At 38.6% G+C, this 18148-nt stretch overlaps 1 protein-coding gene across 1 annotated transcript in view; it reads left to right on the top strand.

Annotated features, from left to right (window-relative positions):
- vamp4 (vesicle-associated membrane protein 4) overlaps positions 1–18148 on the top strand; it is a 98308-nt gene that overhangs the window by 68647 nt on the left and 11513 nt on the right. The window contains exons 5-7 of the mRNA XM_072274256.1: positions 7061–7161; positions 11011–11090; positions 17973–18024. Of these exons, the coding sequence (XP_072130357.1) occupies positions 7061–7161; positions 11011–11090; positions 17973–18024 (233 nt within the window). The remainder of the gene's footprint in view (positions 1–7060; positions 7162–11010; positions 11091–17972; positions 18025–18148) is intronic.

The following is an 18148-nucleotide window of genomic DNA, read 5'->3' as shown; positions in this document are numbered from 1 at the left end:
GTATATGTCACCATAGCACAAAGCATTCACATTAGCACGAAGAAATGCATTGGAATCAATGAAAACTACAAAACAGAAAGACTGACAAACAACCAATGCACAAAAGAGGGCAATCTGTCCAAATACACAAAAAATGAGTGAATTAATAATACTGAGAATATGAATTGTAGAGTTGTTGAAACTGAGTCTATAGGCTCTGGAATCAGTTCAAAGTTGAGATGAGTGAAGTTATCCATACTAGTTCAGGAGCTGCTTGAAGGGTAATAACTGTTCCTGAACTTGCTGGTGTGGAACCTAAGGTTCCTGTACCTCATTCCCAATGGCGGCAGTGAGAAAAGAGCATGGTCAGGATGGTAGAGTCCTTGATGCTGCTTTCTGTAGATGCACTGATTGCCTGAGGTGCACTGGGCTGTGTCCATGACTTTTTGTATGCTTTTTCATAGTTGGGCATTGGTGTTTCCATGCCAAGCCTCGAGGATCCTCTCCACTTTGCATCTATAGATACTTGTCAGAGAATTGAAGAATTTCAGAGTTGTATACTCTAGTAAATGAACCCTTGAAGCTTTAGGTGACATGCCAAAATGACATAAACTTATAATATGATAACGGCAAGGAATTTAACGTTAGTGACCCTCTCCACCTTTAAAACTCTGAGGACTGGCTCATGGGCCTCCAGATTCTTCCTCCTCCAGTCAATAATCAGCTCTTTGGTTTTGCCGACATTGAGTGAAGGGTTGTTATTTCGGCACTATTCAAACAGATCTTCAATCTCCCTCCTATATGCTGATCTGTTATCACCTTTGATTTGGGCAACAACAGTGGTGTCAACGGCAAGCTTAAATATGACATTGGAACTACACTTAGCCTGACAGTCAAGGGCATAAAGCGATAGGTATTCAGCAGATTTTATTATGGATGTGCTGGAGAGGTTGCAGAGGAGATTTTGCCTGGAATAGAGCATTTCACTCATGAAAGCTCTTTTCCTGGAGCTGAGGAGGTTAAAGGATGTGATTGAGAAATGTAAAGCTATGAGAGGTAGCGATATGGTAAATTGCTGGAAACTTTTCCCATATGATAAAACTAGAGGACAAGTATTTAGGATGATGAGTAAGAGATTAAAAGGGGATCTGAGTACACCTTTTATACCCAGAGAGTGGCAAGTACCTGGAATACACTGCCTGTGAGTGGTGGAAGCAGATTGGCTGACACTATTTAAGGAGAGGCTAAACATGTACTTAAATGTCCCAGACATGGAAGGCTACAGGCCAAGTAGTGGAAAATGGAATGAAAATAATTAGCTGCTTACTGGTTGACTTGGACGTGGTGGACCAAATATCCTGTTTCTGTGTTCTATGACACCACAACAATAGAAAAGGACAAAAATAAACTAAGGATCAAGTCTCTAAGTTTAGATAAGACCATTTAGCTAAGGAGTGGATTCACAAATGTTTATTGGAAACAGATCATAGCAATCAAAAGCATTCAAAGAAGAAGGTGAGTTCCAGCAAAAGGTTGTGATCTAAATGATAAAGTGCAGGGATGTTAAGACAGGACCAAAAAGGGAGAAGTATCGGATACTGAGAACCCATTACTGCAGAAAACTGGAAGATGACAGAAATTAAAGGGATGACGTTAAAAGGAGAATTAAGAAAGCAATAAGGACATGATAAAATGCTGGCAAGTAATATCAAAATGTCTTAAATTACATAAAGAGCAAAATATTAACAGGACGGAATAGGATTGAATGGGGATTGAAATGTGACTTTTTATTAATCTCAAAATATTTTCTATGAAAAATCAAAATGATCTTATGAAAATATTGCTGAACATTTTGTATAAGGCCATGAGAATCCTTGTAACATTAGCACATCATCAGAGATCCTTGGTTAGTAATCTTAGAGCAAATTATTCATGGATTTTAACACAATTCAACTAAGGAGGTAGAGATTGCAAGTTAAGTTTTTAATACTGTCCCCTCATAAAATAGGAGACAATGCTGACATTTAGGAGAAAGAGTGCAAAATATTGAATGAGGTAACGATGGTAAGAGACAATTTAATGAGGAAGTAAGTCTTTTGCCCTGAAAAGTATGTAACAATGTATTAACATAAGAAAGGCAAGCAATTGAAAAGATGCTGATCATCATCTTCTAATCCTCCACTTGACAGGAATGCTGTTAGAGGATTCAGATTTATTTACTTATCACGTGTACGTTGAAACATACAGTGAAATGTATTGTTTGCATTTACAACTTAAGGATGTGCTGGGAGCCACCTGCAACTGTTGCCACACATTCAGGCGCCAATGTAGCATGTCCGCTATGTTTACAGAGCAATAAAAGCAACAGCAGCAAGACCAGCCCCATTCCCCTCTGCCAACACAGATGGTCTTCTAACCTCTGGGAGGGCCACCATCCCTCATCCTCGCTGGTCTGTCGACCTGACATCTGACCACGGATGTCCTTCATCACACATCCACATCACTATTCTTCCCCACTTCACATTCAAACTCTATCCTGACATCTAATTCCCTCACATCCCTGTCCTTTTAAGCCCTAACCTGACCCCTAACTTCTCATTCTGTCCCCAAAACCATCTGTGTGAACCTAAAAAAAAAACTGTCTGAGCCATGACCTTGACAGAGACCAAAGTTTGGCACCATTTTGACTGGAAGGAGGATTGTGCGTTTGAATGGAGCGTGATGAGTACAGTTTTGAACTGCAGAAGGTGTTCTATAACTAGTCATGTGGGCTGAAAAATGGCAAGTAGAATCTATTCTGGAATATTGTGAGGTTAAGCTTTTGGGGCTATGCAAAAAGACAGGTGTATTATAGAACATTTGAGACGTGAAGTTATGAGGAACCTTTGGGTATACATCTAAAGGTTGAACATGGAGTAAAGTAAGAGGTGCTTTTTTAAAAAAAAATAGTTGAGGTATAGAATGTGAGAGAAGGAAGCTTATGCAACCTAAAATAACAAGAGTACACCATATAATGTTGATCCTGACACTGCAGGACAAATTTGAATGCACTTAAGATGCAGAAGCAATTGAAGAGAATACTCCCTGAACATTTTAGCAAAGAAGAGATTGAATAGACTGGAAACACAAGGAAATCTGCAGATGCTGGAAATTCAAGCAACACACATAAAAGTTGCTGATGAACGCAGCAGGCCAGGCAGCATCTCTAGGAAGAGGTACAGTCGACGTTTCGCGCCGAGACCCTTCGTCAGGACTAACTGAAAGAAGAGCTAGTAAGAGATTTGAAAGTGGGAGGGGGAGATCCGAAATGATAGGAGAAGACAGGAGGGAGAGGGATGGAGCCAAGAGCTGGACAGGTGATTGGCAAAAGGGATATGAGAGGATCATGGGACAGGAGGCCCAGGGAGAAAGAAAAGGGGGAGGGGGGAAAACCCATAGGATGGGCAAGGGATATAGTGAGAGGGACAGAGGGAGAAAAAGAATGTATGTGTATATAAATAAATAAGGGAAGCGGTTATGGGGGGAGGTGGGGCATTAATGGAAGTTTGAGAAGTGAATGTTCTTGCCATCAGGTTGGAGGCTACCCAGACGGAATATAAGGTGTTGTTCCTCCATCCTGAGTGTGGCTTCTCAGTAGAGGAGGCCATGGATAGACGTATCCAGCTCTTGGCTCCATCCTTCCCCCTCCTGTCTTCGCCTATCATTTTGGATCTTCCCCCCCCCCCCCACTTTCAAATCTCTTTCTAGCTCTTCTTTCAGTTAGTCCTGATGAAGGGTCTCGGCCTGAAATGTCGACTGTACCTCTTCCTGAGATGCTGCCTGGCCTGCTGCATTCGCTAGCAACTTTTATGAATAGACTGGAATTGTGTTCTTTGGAGCAGAGCAGATAGGGAGGATATTTACTTGAAGCATGTAAAATTAAGGGGCAAAGTTGAAGTCAGAAGGAAAGTATAATTTTCATTGTTGATGGATCAAAACTTAGGAACATAAATTTGAAGTAGGTGAGAGGTGAGTTGGTAGGCATATGGACCTCATTTCTAAATACTTGTCACATTTTAAAAGTCTTCGGACGTGCACTTAATCAACCATAATTTGGAAATCTTTGGACCTATTGCTAGAAGATGGAAGTAGTTTGACTGGTATGGACATGATGGGCCAAATGAGTCTCCTGTGTTATACATTGTGATCCTGGAGGCTCAAAAACAGAACATTAAAATTGAAGAAGGGTACCTCCACAGATGTTGGACTATCACAAAGCTCTTAAAAATTGCTGTTTCATCTTTTTTTGTCATATTTTACCCCAATCCTGCAATCTACAGTTCTGTTACTTTCAAAACAGAATAGTTTTCTGGATACAAAGCTATTCCAATAGTCAAATACAAATGTGTGTGTTATTTTTTTCAGAAAATCATTCTTTGGGATTGATAATGTGTAAAACAATGTGATGGGGAAAGTGTAGTATGCTTGGAAGAAATTCGTTGACTTGTCTTGCAGTTTCCAAAAAAAAATTACATCAGTGGGGAATACTTCACATTGCATCTTAGACTACCAGAGACAACGTTGAGGTTGATTGTCATGGATGTCAGCAGCTTTATTTTTGTGTCATGATCAAATTAGATGTAACTAAATTTTTATCATCCTTTAAACAGTTCAATTTTTTTAACTGATTTTTATACTTCATGATTTAAGAACAGTTACATTTTTCAAACCTCCTCTTCCATTCCATGCATAAACTTCTCAAGGACAGTGCAGCAATATTCAAACATAACTGCAATAATGTTACTGTCTTTCATATTCTCTCATGAGATTTGGTCCATTGATCCTAAGCCAGCTCTTTGAGATACCAGATTTTCTTTCTGTATCTTTGTTTCCCTCTGTCTATGATTGATTTCCTTTTCTTCCTCTGCTTTTTTGAGGAAGTAAACCATTGGGTGTTACATTTGAGGTTCTAGTTGCCCTTTTGATATTGGTGCCATTGACAATTCACATTGCCGGCTAATCATAGTAAAACTATGATCTGAAGGGGTAAGAGGAAAATATTCAGTTCATATTTGCTGCAAAATGTGCTATCCAGAAATATCTTGCCCATTTTAAGTGGTCTATGAGCATGGGTGATCAGTTAATTTAGTGTTCGACTTGTTTGTTTTTCCCTTTTCTACGTTATAACGACCCACTATGACTGATTTATGACTGATTTCTTGGTAAGTTTTGTTGAGTGTCCTCTGAAAATCCAAATGTTATGCATTGTACTTGATGACTTTTTTTGTGTCTCCCATAAAAAATGTTTGTTGGCTATATTCTGCTCTAGACTTTTATAATTGCTCATACAAGTGCTACAGGTTATTATGATGTCACATTGTGACAGTGAGTAGTGAATGAGCTAACAATGATCTGACAGAATATTGTTTTGTCACCTCCTGAAAAGTGAGTTGTGTTCAGTGAAACAATGTGTATAGTAACTTGAATGTATATTGTATTGTAAATTTAAACAAAAATTTTTGACATGGTGATAGTTGATGTACCTCCATGGGGACAGCTGAGATTTATTCTCGCATACTTTTTCATTTGCTTTTGCCATGACTCATAGTGATAAAGGGCATATAGAGTCATAGATATAGAGTACGGCACAGAATCAGGCCCTTTGGCCCATCTAGTCCATGCTGAAACCATTTAAACTGCCTACTCTCAATGACCTGCACCAGGACCATAACCCTCTGTATCCCTATCCAAACTTCTCTGAAACATTGAAATTGAGCTTGCGTGGACCACTTGTGCTGGTAGCTCATTCTATACGCTCATTGCCCTCTGAGTGAAGACGTTTCTCCTTATGTACCCCTTAAACTTCTCACCTTTCACCCTTAAGCCATAACCTCTGGTTGTAGTCCCACTCAACCTCAGTGGAAAAAGCCTGCTTGCATTTATCCTATCGATACCCCTCATAATATTGTACACCTCCTATCAAATCTCTGCACTCTTTCAACCTTGTTTACATCTTTCCTGTAGGTAGATGACCGAAACTACACACAATACCCTAAATTAGGCTTCACCAACTTCAACATAACGTCCCATCTTCTGTACTTAGTACATTGATTTATGAAGGCCAGTGTGCCAAAAGCTTTCTTTATGACCCTATCTACCTGTGATGCCACTTACAATTATGTACCTGTATTTCTAGATCCTTTTGTTATACCACACTCCTCAGTGCCCAACCATTCACTGTGTAAGACCTACCCTGGTTCGTCCTGCTGAAGTGCAAAACCTCATACTTGTCTGCATTAAATTCTATCTGCCTTTGTTTTTTCAAGCCCAGTTTTTCCAGCTGATGCAAGCCATGATAGCTTCTTACCGTCCACTGCATCCCCAATTTTGGTGTCGTCTGCAAATTTGCTGATTCAGTTAACCATATTATCATCCAGATCATTGATAGCAATCATAAGCAACAAAAGACCCAGCACCCATCCCTGCGGCACACCACTAGTCACAGGCCTCCAGTCGGAGAGGCACCTTCTACTACTACTCTCTGGCTCTCCCACAAAGCCAATGCCTAATCCAATTTACTACCTCATCCTGAATGCCACGCGACTGAACCTTCTTGAATAGCCCCCATGCGGGACCTTGTCAAGTGTCCATGTAGAGGACATCCACCGACTTGCCTTCATCAGCTTTCCTTGTAACTTCCTTGAAAAACTCTGGTTAGACATGACCTACCATGCACAAAGCTAGTCCTGACGAAGGGTCTCGGACTGAAACGTCAACTGTACCTCTTCCTAGAGATGCTGCCTGGCCTGCTGCGTTCACCAGCAATTTTTATGTGTGATGCACAAAGCTATGCTGACTATCCCTAATCAGTCCGTGTCTATCCAAATACTTGTATATTTGGTCCCTTAGAATACTTTTCAATAACTTTCCCACAACTGATGTCAGACTCACCGGCCTATAATTTCCTGCTTTCTGTTTAGTGTCTTTTTTAAATAGCAGAACAACATTGACTATCCTCCAATCATCTGGTAATTTCTACATATCTATGAAAGGTGTTCTGTATTAGAGAGTTGTAAAACAGTTTTTTTTTCTCCTTTGTTAGTGTTCAGAATCAAGTTGACGAGGTTATTGATGTGATGCAGGAGAATATCACCCGAGTGATTGAACGAGGAGAGCGGCTTGATGAACTACAAGATAAATCTGGTAAGAACTGTCTTTCTTGGTTTATTTACACTTTTAATACTTTAAATCAATTGTTTTGTATCTTGAATGCATGCAATTAACCCTGTCAACTCTAGTAAGAAGGCACCATTAAATTTTATCAATTGGACCTAATAGCTGCTTTCGGGTCACGGATGCATGTGCAATGTAGAACTGCCTGACAAAAAATAACAATCCCCTGTTTGTAGTAATGCTTTGACAACAAACTAAGAAAAGCCCAAGTCTTACCGGCAGTCAGATTCATGGGCAGTTTAAAAAAAAACAAAAATATTTTGAAAATCAATTGTATTAAAATTATTAATTCAAATTAAGGATGACACTTAAAACACCAGATAGCTCTTAAACAATGACGTATTATATATGTTCATGTCAACATAACTGGAGTAAATTAAGAATGTAAATTTCATTGTAACTTGCATGTGCCCCTTGGGTCATTAGGCAGGTGTCCCAGTGTTACTGCTGCACAAAGATGGCAGTCCCTGTCTAATTCCAAGAGCAGTTCAGTATTGGAATGCTGTTGCAAAGACCTTTTAGGAAGTTCAGTATTTCTGTACTGAAGTAAAGTTTTTAAACTGGCAGTCTGGACTAGCCCTTCAGGCAAACAAATCTGTGTACCACCATTCTAAATCAATGGAATGAAACTTGAGCAATTTGTCCCTAGGTTGACCCTAATACCCTAAAGAATAGATATAATGTTGTTGTGTACGTATTTCTGAGCTTATCTGGGACCATTTGGGAATTTAACTAACTTTTAATATTTTACATTCCCAGATACTAACAAAGTAGATTTGCTAGTGGCTCTTGGTCACCCTACCCCTCTGTCCCACCCACCACATAGGTCAACTCTTGCCAATTTCTACCCATGCCAACATAACTTTAGTAATAAATATTGTTCTGACATCCATCAATCTAAATGTTTTTTAGGTCTATTCTGAATTTCTACAGCTGAAAATCCAGTAACCTGCAGCCTTTCAAATGGTCTTGGCACATCAAGACCATTGGATCTTCTTCAGTTCCTTTGACTTGATGTGTGAACAGAAAAAGAAATTTGCCGGGTTTCCCCTTCAAAGTCCAGCATGGCTGGTCCTTGCTGAGTTACTGTGGTAATGACACATGGACAAGTATAGTGGCCTTGATTCATTAAATTACACGCTTTGTGGTATATTAAGTATTAACAGAGACACATTAGTTTTAAATCCTACACACGTGATTCTGCAGGCTAGAAATCCAGAGGAGCACATACAAAATGCTGGAGGAACTCAGCAGGACAAGCAGAATTTATGGAAATGAATAAATAGCCAATGTCTTGGGACGAGACTCTTCTGGAAAGGAAAGAGGAAGATGACAGAATAAGAGGGCAGACTGGAAGGTGATAGGTGAAGCCAGGTAGGTGGAGGAGGGGAGGTGAAGTAAGAAGCTGGGAAGTTATAGGTGGATAAGTTAAAGGGCTGGAGAAGGATGAATCTGATAGGAGAGGAGAGTGGACTATGGGAGAAAAAAATGGGACTATGGGAGTTGTAAATCTATTAGTTGAATGCTTGAATAATGTTCTGGACAACTGAATATTGATTTTCAAAATTCATGATGATGTGGGGGACCCAAGTAATCAGATGTAATTTCATATTTTGAAACTAAAGGAGTAGGAAATATGTATTTCATTTAGTAGAGGAAAGAAAACTTACAAACTCTACAGGTTTTGAAAGTACTTTATTACTTGGCCATATTTTTAAAAAAAGCATTGTGTATTCACATCAGAAAATGTTGATTTGTACTGTCCAGGAAAGGAAATCAATTGGAGTTGTAAAGCCAATTGATTCCCTAAGTGCTATTTTCCAAAACTGGACTGCATGGGATAATTACTTCCTGTCTTCAGAACAGTCAAAAAGTGCTTACTTTCACATTTTTGTTGGATACAGCACTTGCTAATCACTGTATTAGGTTCCTTACGATCAATCAACCCATTAAAACCTACTGAGCCCTACTACAGGTATTTTAAATCTGATCCAGAGCAATTAATTTTTTTAATGTACTTCTATACGCATTTAGAACTTCAAAGGAACTTCCATTATTTAAGCAAATCCTTGTCAAAATTTATCTTGAAATAATCTTGGCATTAGGAAGGCTGCAAAGAAAGACGTCATCAGGTCAATCACGGGCTTCTGAGTGAGCCTCCAGATAGCTATGGATAAAGAGGTGTGACCCGTGGACCAGTGCTGCTGGGACCCAAGCCAGGGCCTGATCAAACCTGTCTGGGCTGCCTGGACAAGGGTGTCTGATGTTGAAAGACCTGAAACACCTAATGACCTTAGGTTACATCACTGATGATGTGACCTAGTACATCCAAGGATGTATCTCAACATCATAAAGATGTTCTGGCAGCCACTCAAAAGTAACAAGTAACTTGGGTAGATCTCAAAGCCAGTAGCTGTTTACTGTGGTTACTCTTGTAGCCCCCTCTGCATTTCAGAAATTTGACCATAGTAATATGTAACCTGTACTGCTCAAGTGTCCAACATTTTCTGTGTTACACAAGGTTTCTGTGCATCTATACAAATGATCCATGCCTTGGAGGGCATCGATTCAAGTCGGTTCTCAAATGCTCCACCTTGTGCCTCAGCTTGCCACCAGGACTGTTGGAAAAGAAATCTGTACTGGCAGCAATAATGAAGAAATTTGTACCTCACACTATTGCACCCTTCCTGCTGAGAAAGTGTCTAACAATCATCTTTAACAAGAATTCACCATAACTAGCTTTTGGTCTTGTATTTGTTCAAAACTGTTCTGTTTTTCTGGTCCATTTCATCAAAACTGATACCAATGCTCTCCACCCCAGATTACTGTTCTGAACTTCTGTTATGACTACTATAGATATTTTTTGTTTGCAAAACGTTTAGGAGTATGCTGAAAAATTCTCTTTCAGCATAGATATTTCAGTACAGCTGACATTTATGAATGGCTATTTTGAGAAGGCAGAGTAGGAACTACAGACTGTGTTCTGGTCTCTGAAGTTATTGCGGTAACTTTGCAACCCACTGTGATAGACTGTAGGAGAGAGCCTTGGCTTTCTGGGTCTTTAAGGTTCTTTGATTGGCAAGCAGCTGAGCTGCATTTTGCGAGGGATGTAGGTTGGCATGGAGGCCTTTGGCTTTTTAATATTATTAGCCTTTGTAAATATGAAAGGTCAGAGGTTGTCGGCTTCAGATCCTGATCAATGGTGTGTTGAAAAACTGTTGGTCAGCAATAAAGAAAAATGTATCATAAATGCTACCAGATATAAAATTAATATTATTAAGTATCCTGCTTGGTTTAAAAAAAAATTGAAAGGTCAATAAGCAATGTAAATTTGCCTTTGGCTTACTTTCGTAACTCCAAAAATTCCATGTGGATTCTTGGTGTGCGTAAGTGCAGGTGATGCCTCTGGGGACATCCAAGGGGTTGAATAAATCAGCACATAGTTGGGGCGGGATCCTACTTGTCCTAGTTGCTGCAGCTGTTTCTCTAGATAGATTCTATTCCAATGGATTTTTGTAATCTTTTTATGTTGGGTAATGTTGTATTTTAAATAATATTTTGAAGCAAAAACATAATTTGAATAATTTAGAAAAAGGAAGTTCACCAGTAACTGCAGATTGTTACCTGACATCTATGAAACTCAAATGAAGTTTCCTTTTCTTTCAGAATTACTTTTTTGGAGCAAAAGAATAATAGTGAACTCAGAAATTTACTATTAAAATTTGAATTATTGATCTGATTTAACCTGACTGAAGACATTTGCAATTCTATTTGTATCCAGGCTTTCTGTCTTAGACATGTTAATTTTGTTTTTCATAGAAAGTTTATCTGATAATGCCACAGTTTTCAGCAACAGAGCAAAGCAGTTGAGACGTCAGATGTGGTGGAGGGAGTGTAAGGTAGGTAATATGGTAAATGTTGTGTATTTTTTTCAGTTGACTTGGCAGAGATATTTGCTAAATAATAATGTCAAGAAAACCAGGATAGCAATTCCTGGGGCATACAGCTTAAACGGAAGTGAGAGCTATCTCTTCATGTGTTTAATACATTCCATTGACCTGAGGGTTCTGTCAGTTATCAATTCTGTTTAGTTTGTTTTTTCAAAGTTCTCTGCTTTGCAAATCCCCCTGAAAACTGTAAAGAATATATGGCGCATATTAACAATATGAAAACTGGTTACAATTATGAATGTTTACCATTCTGTAGACTACCCATAGTTCATAATGAATTATGAATAAATTGACTTTGTATCACTTAGTAATAAGATTGATTTTAATATCATATTTATAAATGTCTTTCCAGTAAAATGTTTATCTTTGCATAGAAATACTGTTGAAATAGTTAAAAATACTAAAATATTCCTGTGAAGATAAATGTTTATCTTAATTTGGACACTAAAAGGGAATAAGTGTTTTAAATAATGAACAACTACATTAAATAATGTTTACAAGATTCATTCAGTGTACTATCTGTAGTATTGCTTTTGAATTTGAACCAACCAGGTGAGCATAACCATTTTCAGGAAAACTAATAAATAGTCCATGACTTAAAAATTAGTCTCCGTGATTTGTACTTTCATTGACCCATTTATAAATATTCTTTAGTTGTAGGTTCTGTATCATAATGCACAATATGCAACTGGTGCAGTACCTGTAAAACAAATTTGGATGCTTCAAAAGACTTGGAATTCTTTTCTGAGAGCAGAATAGCTAAGGGCTATACTGGTTTGCAGACACTGTAATCGTGAGCTCTGTTGCCTGTAAAGAATTTATGGGTTTTGACTGACATTTTTAATGTCACACAATTGATAATTTTTCCAGAATGTTTTCTTTTTAAAAGTAACAGTTAAGTCTGAAGACAGAATTATATGCCTTTTTTGAAAAGCTGAATTTTTAAAAAATTGAAATGTAACTGAGTTAGTTTTATGAATGAGGTGCAAAGAGAAAGAATTTGCATTTCCCAGATCTGGGCTATCTTGAAAGATCTCAGTGTTATACTTTTTAAGTATGATCACAAGTAGAAAACATGGGAGATATTGTGCTCAGCAAGGTCTTTTGGCTCATCAGTGACATAAGGTAATCTACTTTTATATTTTTCGAGGGATGAATTTTGACCTAGACTCCCTTGCTCATCTCCACAAGGCTATTCTTAAATCTTTAGATTTTGGCTAATAGTGCAACTATTAATTCAGTAATTTGTTGGCGTTGATTTGTTTTTCAAAAACTATTAATGCAGTCGAATATTTCAGTGTATATGTGATAAATTTGAATCTTAATGAATAGAGTAGAATATGTGTTTGGAATAGCAGATCAATTGCGATAGCAGCTTTAGTTAGTGAGAAAGGTGGGCAATTCTGTAGCCATGGATGGGAGTCCACAATGGTATGTTACATTTCTAGTACTACAGTTAACAACATTGTTGAATGGCTGCAGAACATCCTGAAATTGTGGTCCATGTTGTTACCAATGAGATAGGTAGATAAAGGGATGCGATCCTGCCAACATATTCAAGGGAGCTAGAAATGAAATTTAAAAAGCAGTACTTAAAAGATACTCATGGTAGGATTATTTCAATAGTGTGTGATGTCAACTACAGGAATAGAAATATAGAGCAATTGACTGTGTGACTGGAGATGATGCATAAGAGCTTTACAATTTTGAGGCTTTGGGACTGTTGTGGAACATGTGAGACGTATACAAATCGAATAGATTTTTATCTTGTCAGGAACAGGACCAATATCCTTAAAAGGAGTTCTGGTGGGAAGATTTAAAGTAGCTTACAGATGAACAGGAGATCAGGAAGGAAGAAACACAGAACAGCAATCAAAATAGCCTTCATACACAAAAGCAAGTGGTAAATGGGGTCAAAGTACAGGAAAAAAATGTTAAAATGCTAGGATTAAAGATGCTGTATTGAGGCAGTACAGCTAACAGAGCTGCTCCCTCACAGTCCCACCTGCCTGGTTCAGTATTTACCTGCAGTACTGTCTGCATGCAGTTTGCATGTTATCTCTTTGACTATATGGTATTCCATATAGCAGGATTTATGAACATTTGGAGAGGCATAATATGAATAGTCAGCATGGCTTTGTCAAAGGCAGGTTATGCCTTGCGAGCCTGATTGAATTTTTTGAGGATGTGACTAAACACATTGATGAAGGTAGAGTAGTAGATGTAGTGTATATGGATTTCAGCAAGGCATTTGACAAGGTACCCCATGCAAGGCTTATTGAGAAAGTAAGGAGGCATGGGCTCCAAGGGGACATTGCTTTGCGGATCCAGAACTGGTTTGCCCATAGAAGGCAAAGAGTGGTTGTAGACTGGTCATAATCTGTATGGAGGCCGGTGACCAGTGGTGTGCCTCAGGGATCTGTTCTGGGACCCCTACTCTTTGTGATTTTTATAAATGACCTGGATGAGGAAGTGGAGGGATGGGTTAGTAAAACTTGCTGATGACACAAAGGTTGGGGGTGTTGTGGATAGTGTGGAGGGCTGTCAGAGGTTACAGCGGGACATTGACAGGATGCAAAACTGGGCTGAGAAGTGGCAGATGGAGTTCAACCCAGATAAGTATGAGATGGTTCACTTTGGTAGGTCAAATATGATAGCAGAGTATAGTATTAATGGTAAGACTCTTGGCAGTGTGGAGAATCAGAGGGATCTTGGAGTCCGAGTCCATAGGACGCTCAAAATTGCTACGCTGGTTGACTCTGTGATTAAGAAGGCATATGGTGCATTGGCCTTCATCAACTGTGAGATTGAGTTTAAGATCCGAGAGGTAATGTTGTAGCTATATAGGACCCTGGTCAGACCCTACTTGGAGCACTGTACTCATTTCTGGTCACCTCACTACAGGAAGAACGTGAAAACCATAGAAAGGGTGCGGAGGAGATTTACAAGGATGTTGCCTGGATTGAGGAGCATGCCTTATGAGAATAGGTTGAGTGAACTTGACTATTTCTCCTTGGAGCGACAGAGGATGAGAGGTGTACAAGATAATGAGAGGCATTGATTGTGTGGATAGTCAGAGGCTTTTTCCCAGGGCTGAAATGGCTAGCACAAGAGGGCATACGAGGGGTGATTGGTAAGTTCATGGCCTAAGGTAGAAGGAGTAAATTTTAGAAAACCTCGCACATTTCTTTTTCAACGTAGTCCCCTCCTACATTTACACGCTTAGTCCAGAGATCGTGGAGCATACGGATCTTGGACCTCCAGAAAGTGTCCACAGATGGGTGATTGATAAGTTCGTTGCCTAAGGTAGAAAGAGATGAGTTATACAGCTCTCGTTACATGCACAAACAGTTCAAAACTTTGAGTGATTATGCAGAAAGTTTGAAGTTAATAACTCATCTCCTTCTACCTTAGGCTACGAACATATCAATCACCCGTGATGAGTTATTAACTTCAAACTTTCTGCACAATCACTGAGTTGAACTGCATGTGTGTGTATCTGCTGAGTTCATCTACCATTTTGTGTATGTTGCTCTCAATTTCCAGCTCTTGAAGAGTCTCCTGTTTTCCTACTCTCCATGTTCTTCTACATTGTTTGCATTCCAGTGAAAGCGTCAGCATTTGGTGGTACTTACTAAAGTACAGATCTCCCTCATTATTCCTGCCCTAAGTTTCATCCATTCTTCTATCCAAAATTTTGCTTGTTGATCATTTATATTATCTGTTGTTTCCCATATGCAAATCTGCTAACTTTCAGATCATCCTTATCTTCACTTCAAGATTCTTCTTTTATAACTCCTGTCACATTTCCTCACCACCTTCACCGAAAGTGCTGGATAAAGGTAGTGAATATTGTTTTTGCAGTTAAAGCATTTTATAACATGTATTTGTCTAAACTTAGTATTCAATTATGAATGGAGGTATGTCCATGCAACTTAAATGTCTTTCCGTTCTTTAACTCAGGGGTCCCCAAACTTTTTCGCACCACGGACCGGTTTAATATTGACAATATTCTTGCGGACCGGCTGACTTGGGGGGGGGTTGGTGTTCAAGTAGGGTTAAACTCACCTCAACATGTCTTTTACAGTTAGAGTTGCCAACTTTCTCACTCCTAAATAAGGGACAAAAGTAGCAGTCAAATCCCGGGACACTTTACCCCAGGAAAGACTACCATGACCATGAAGCCTTGTATGGGCACCTGTGTGCGCATGCGTGACGTGAGCATGTGATGTGCGCATGCGCATATGTGCCGATTTTTCCCTGCAAATCGGTTTTGCCTTCATCTTCCTGACTATACTGTACATACATTATTTCTACTTTATATAGACTGTGTACTTATCATATCATTCCTGCTTTTACCATATGTTAGTGTTATTTATTTTTGTTTTATGTGTTATTTGGTATGATTTGTTAGGTTATTTTTTTGGGTCTGGAAATGCTCAAAAATTTTTCCCATATAAGTTGATGGTAATCGCTTCTTCGCTTTACGCCATTTCGGCACGAAAGGTTTCACTGGAACACTCTACCTTAGCAGGGGAAATACGGGACAAACTAATTTAGCCCAATATACGGGATGTCCCGGCAAATACGGGACAGTTGGCAACCCTATGTTCAAGTTCCACAGGGCGTGACAGGGAATAAGGAAAGGTACAGCTGACTCATATCGTTTCCTCACGGCCCGGTAGCACATGCTTTGTGGCCCGGTACCGGTCCACAGCCCGGTGGTTGGGGACCGCTGCTTTAACTTCTTACATCACATGAACACATTCTCTCAGTAAGCAATGCTATAGAGAAGTAAAAGTAAAATTTATACTTGAAGTAAGTATTCAAGGTGACACAGTTAGTAGAAACTTCAGTAACTTGGGTACAATCCTGATCCCTGGTGCAGTCTGCAGGTTCATCCTGTGGCCTCTTGGATTTCCTCCAAGTTTCCTCTAACATCCCAAAGACACATGATTTATTAGAGTAATTAGCCACTATAAATTACCTCCAGTATGTAGGTGTGTGGTTGAATCTGCAGGGAGTTGATGGTAGTGTGGAATGAAAAGGTAACAGGGGCAATTAATGAGGGAATGGGATTGCTCCATGACCCAACGTGTATCTATTAGATGGAAGTACTTCCTCCTGTTCAGTGTGGAAGCATTGTTGAACACGTACTTAGTGCCATATATGGAAATTAATTCTAAATTAGCCATTTTAAGAGTCTTTACCTCACAAGTGAAACATGAATATTAGCATTACAGCAAAATTGGGTTATTTGATTACCTTGTTTGGGTTTAGCTTTCTAACAGTTCTGTACATACCTTTTAGGGGAAAAAAATACTTCAACTTGTCTTCCCCAATTTATCCTATTATTCCTTCCCACACTTTAGTTTAATTAAAAGCTTACTTCTACATTATTGTTTGATGCCATTTGGTACTCTATGCACATTTTTTCTCCAATACCCCTGATCAAATATCCATTTTGTAAATAGCTGCATTTAGTGAAAACCATGTCCAAAGGATGGTCTGTGTTTTTTTTCTGCTGAATAATAGAGTCACAGGACTCTGATTTTTGTTGCGTATGGGACATGACAATCCAAACTTTAACCAGCTCTTCTATCGGCAGAGAGACGTGATCGTTTAGTTTTTATGACCTGATTGTGTCTGGACAAGATTTGTAACATGGAACACTTGTAACATTTGTCACAGATAAATACACAAGTTCATTACAGAATCAGATTCTCAAATGTGAATGAATGAGAAATATTTCTGCCCTATCTGTGATTTTTCTTTTTTGTACATCTGAGTTATGGAAATTGATGGAAAATCAACAGCTTTTTCTTGTCACTTCATTCAAAGGTAACTGACCTTTCCTTCACCTTTCAGAAATGTCTTTTATTGATTCTGGCACTAAAGCTAGTAAATCATACTAAGCACAAAAAAAATCTTCAAATAGCTGTCTAAAACTCGCACTATGGTACACATTGACATTTGTATTTACTTGTAAAATAGTCATAAATTACCCTTTCTCCCATTTTACTTTATCATTTTCTTGATATAAAATCTTGTGCAACATACAATATGAGATTTTTCTTAAAGTGAGTGAAAGAAGAGTGAAATAGTGAGGTAGTGGTTGTGGGTACATAGGTGTTTCAGAAATTTAATGGCAGAGGGGAAGAAGCTGTTCCGAAAATGTTGAGTGTGTGTTTTCTGGCTCCTGTATCTCCTCCCTGATGGTAGTAAAGAGAATTATTTGTTATTTAGGATTTTTGAAAAGTGATGATACAGTTACTGATCTGCGATAACGGCTGGATTGAATGGGGAAAGTTATCGAGGGCATTGAAAGGGCAATACAAAAATCATTTTAATTGGCAGACTTGGAATTTGAGGATTTTGTTTAATAATTGTTACGGGTCTGAGCGCAGTTTCATATCATTTAAACAAACTTCTCAGTATCCTGGGATCATGAAAGGCACATAAAACATTAAATAAACTGGATACTCCTCCTAATCCTCACTGTAATGGCATAAAATGGATATGTAGGATATCCTATTGCTTGTATGTTTGTTTGAAAAACAGATGCGCTGAAAGAGTTCATTGCCAGATGAATGCAGAGGCAAAATACAACGTTGTTTCTATTCCTTGTCTGATCCAAACTTTTAATCTGCATGTGCTGTTAGACTTAAAGTATATAAATTTCAAAATCAGCGTAAAATGAAAACAGGTTTTAAGCCACATTTTTGTAAATGATAGAAAAGCAAATTATTTTTAAACAGTTATCCCTGCTTAAGGTTCATAAAATGTAGCTTTGTATAGCAGGTTTTGACGTTTTCATCTTTCCCATTTCAGATGAAGGCCATCATATCGGTGGTTGTCGTAATTGTCTTGTTAGTTATCATCAGTAAGTATGTTTAATATTCTAAAGTAAATGGGGTTCAAATTCTATAGTAATTGCCATGTTCAAGTTGCCAAATGTTCTTTAAGTATAAATATCAATGGAGCCCCTATGTTATTATAATTCTGTA

The sequence above is a fragment of the Mobula birostris genome, chromosome 12 (assembly GCF_030028105.1).
Source record: "Mobula birostris isolate sMobBir1 chromosome 12, sMobBir1.hap1, whole genome shotgun sequence".
NCBI classification, from domain to species: domain Eukaryota; kingdom Metazoa; phylum Chordata; class Chondrichthyes; order Myliobatiformes; family Myliobatidae; genus Mobula; species Mobula birostris.
The sequence above is the reverse complement of the archived record's forward strand: the minus strand, read 5'-3'. Positions and strand labels throughout refer to the sequence as shown.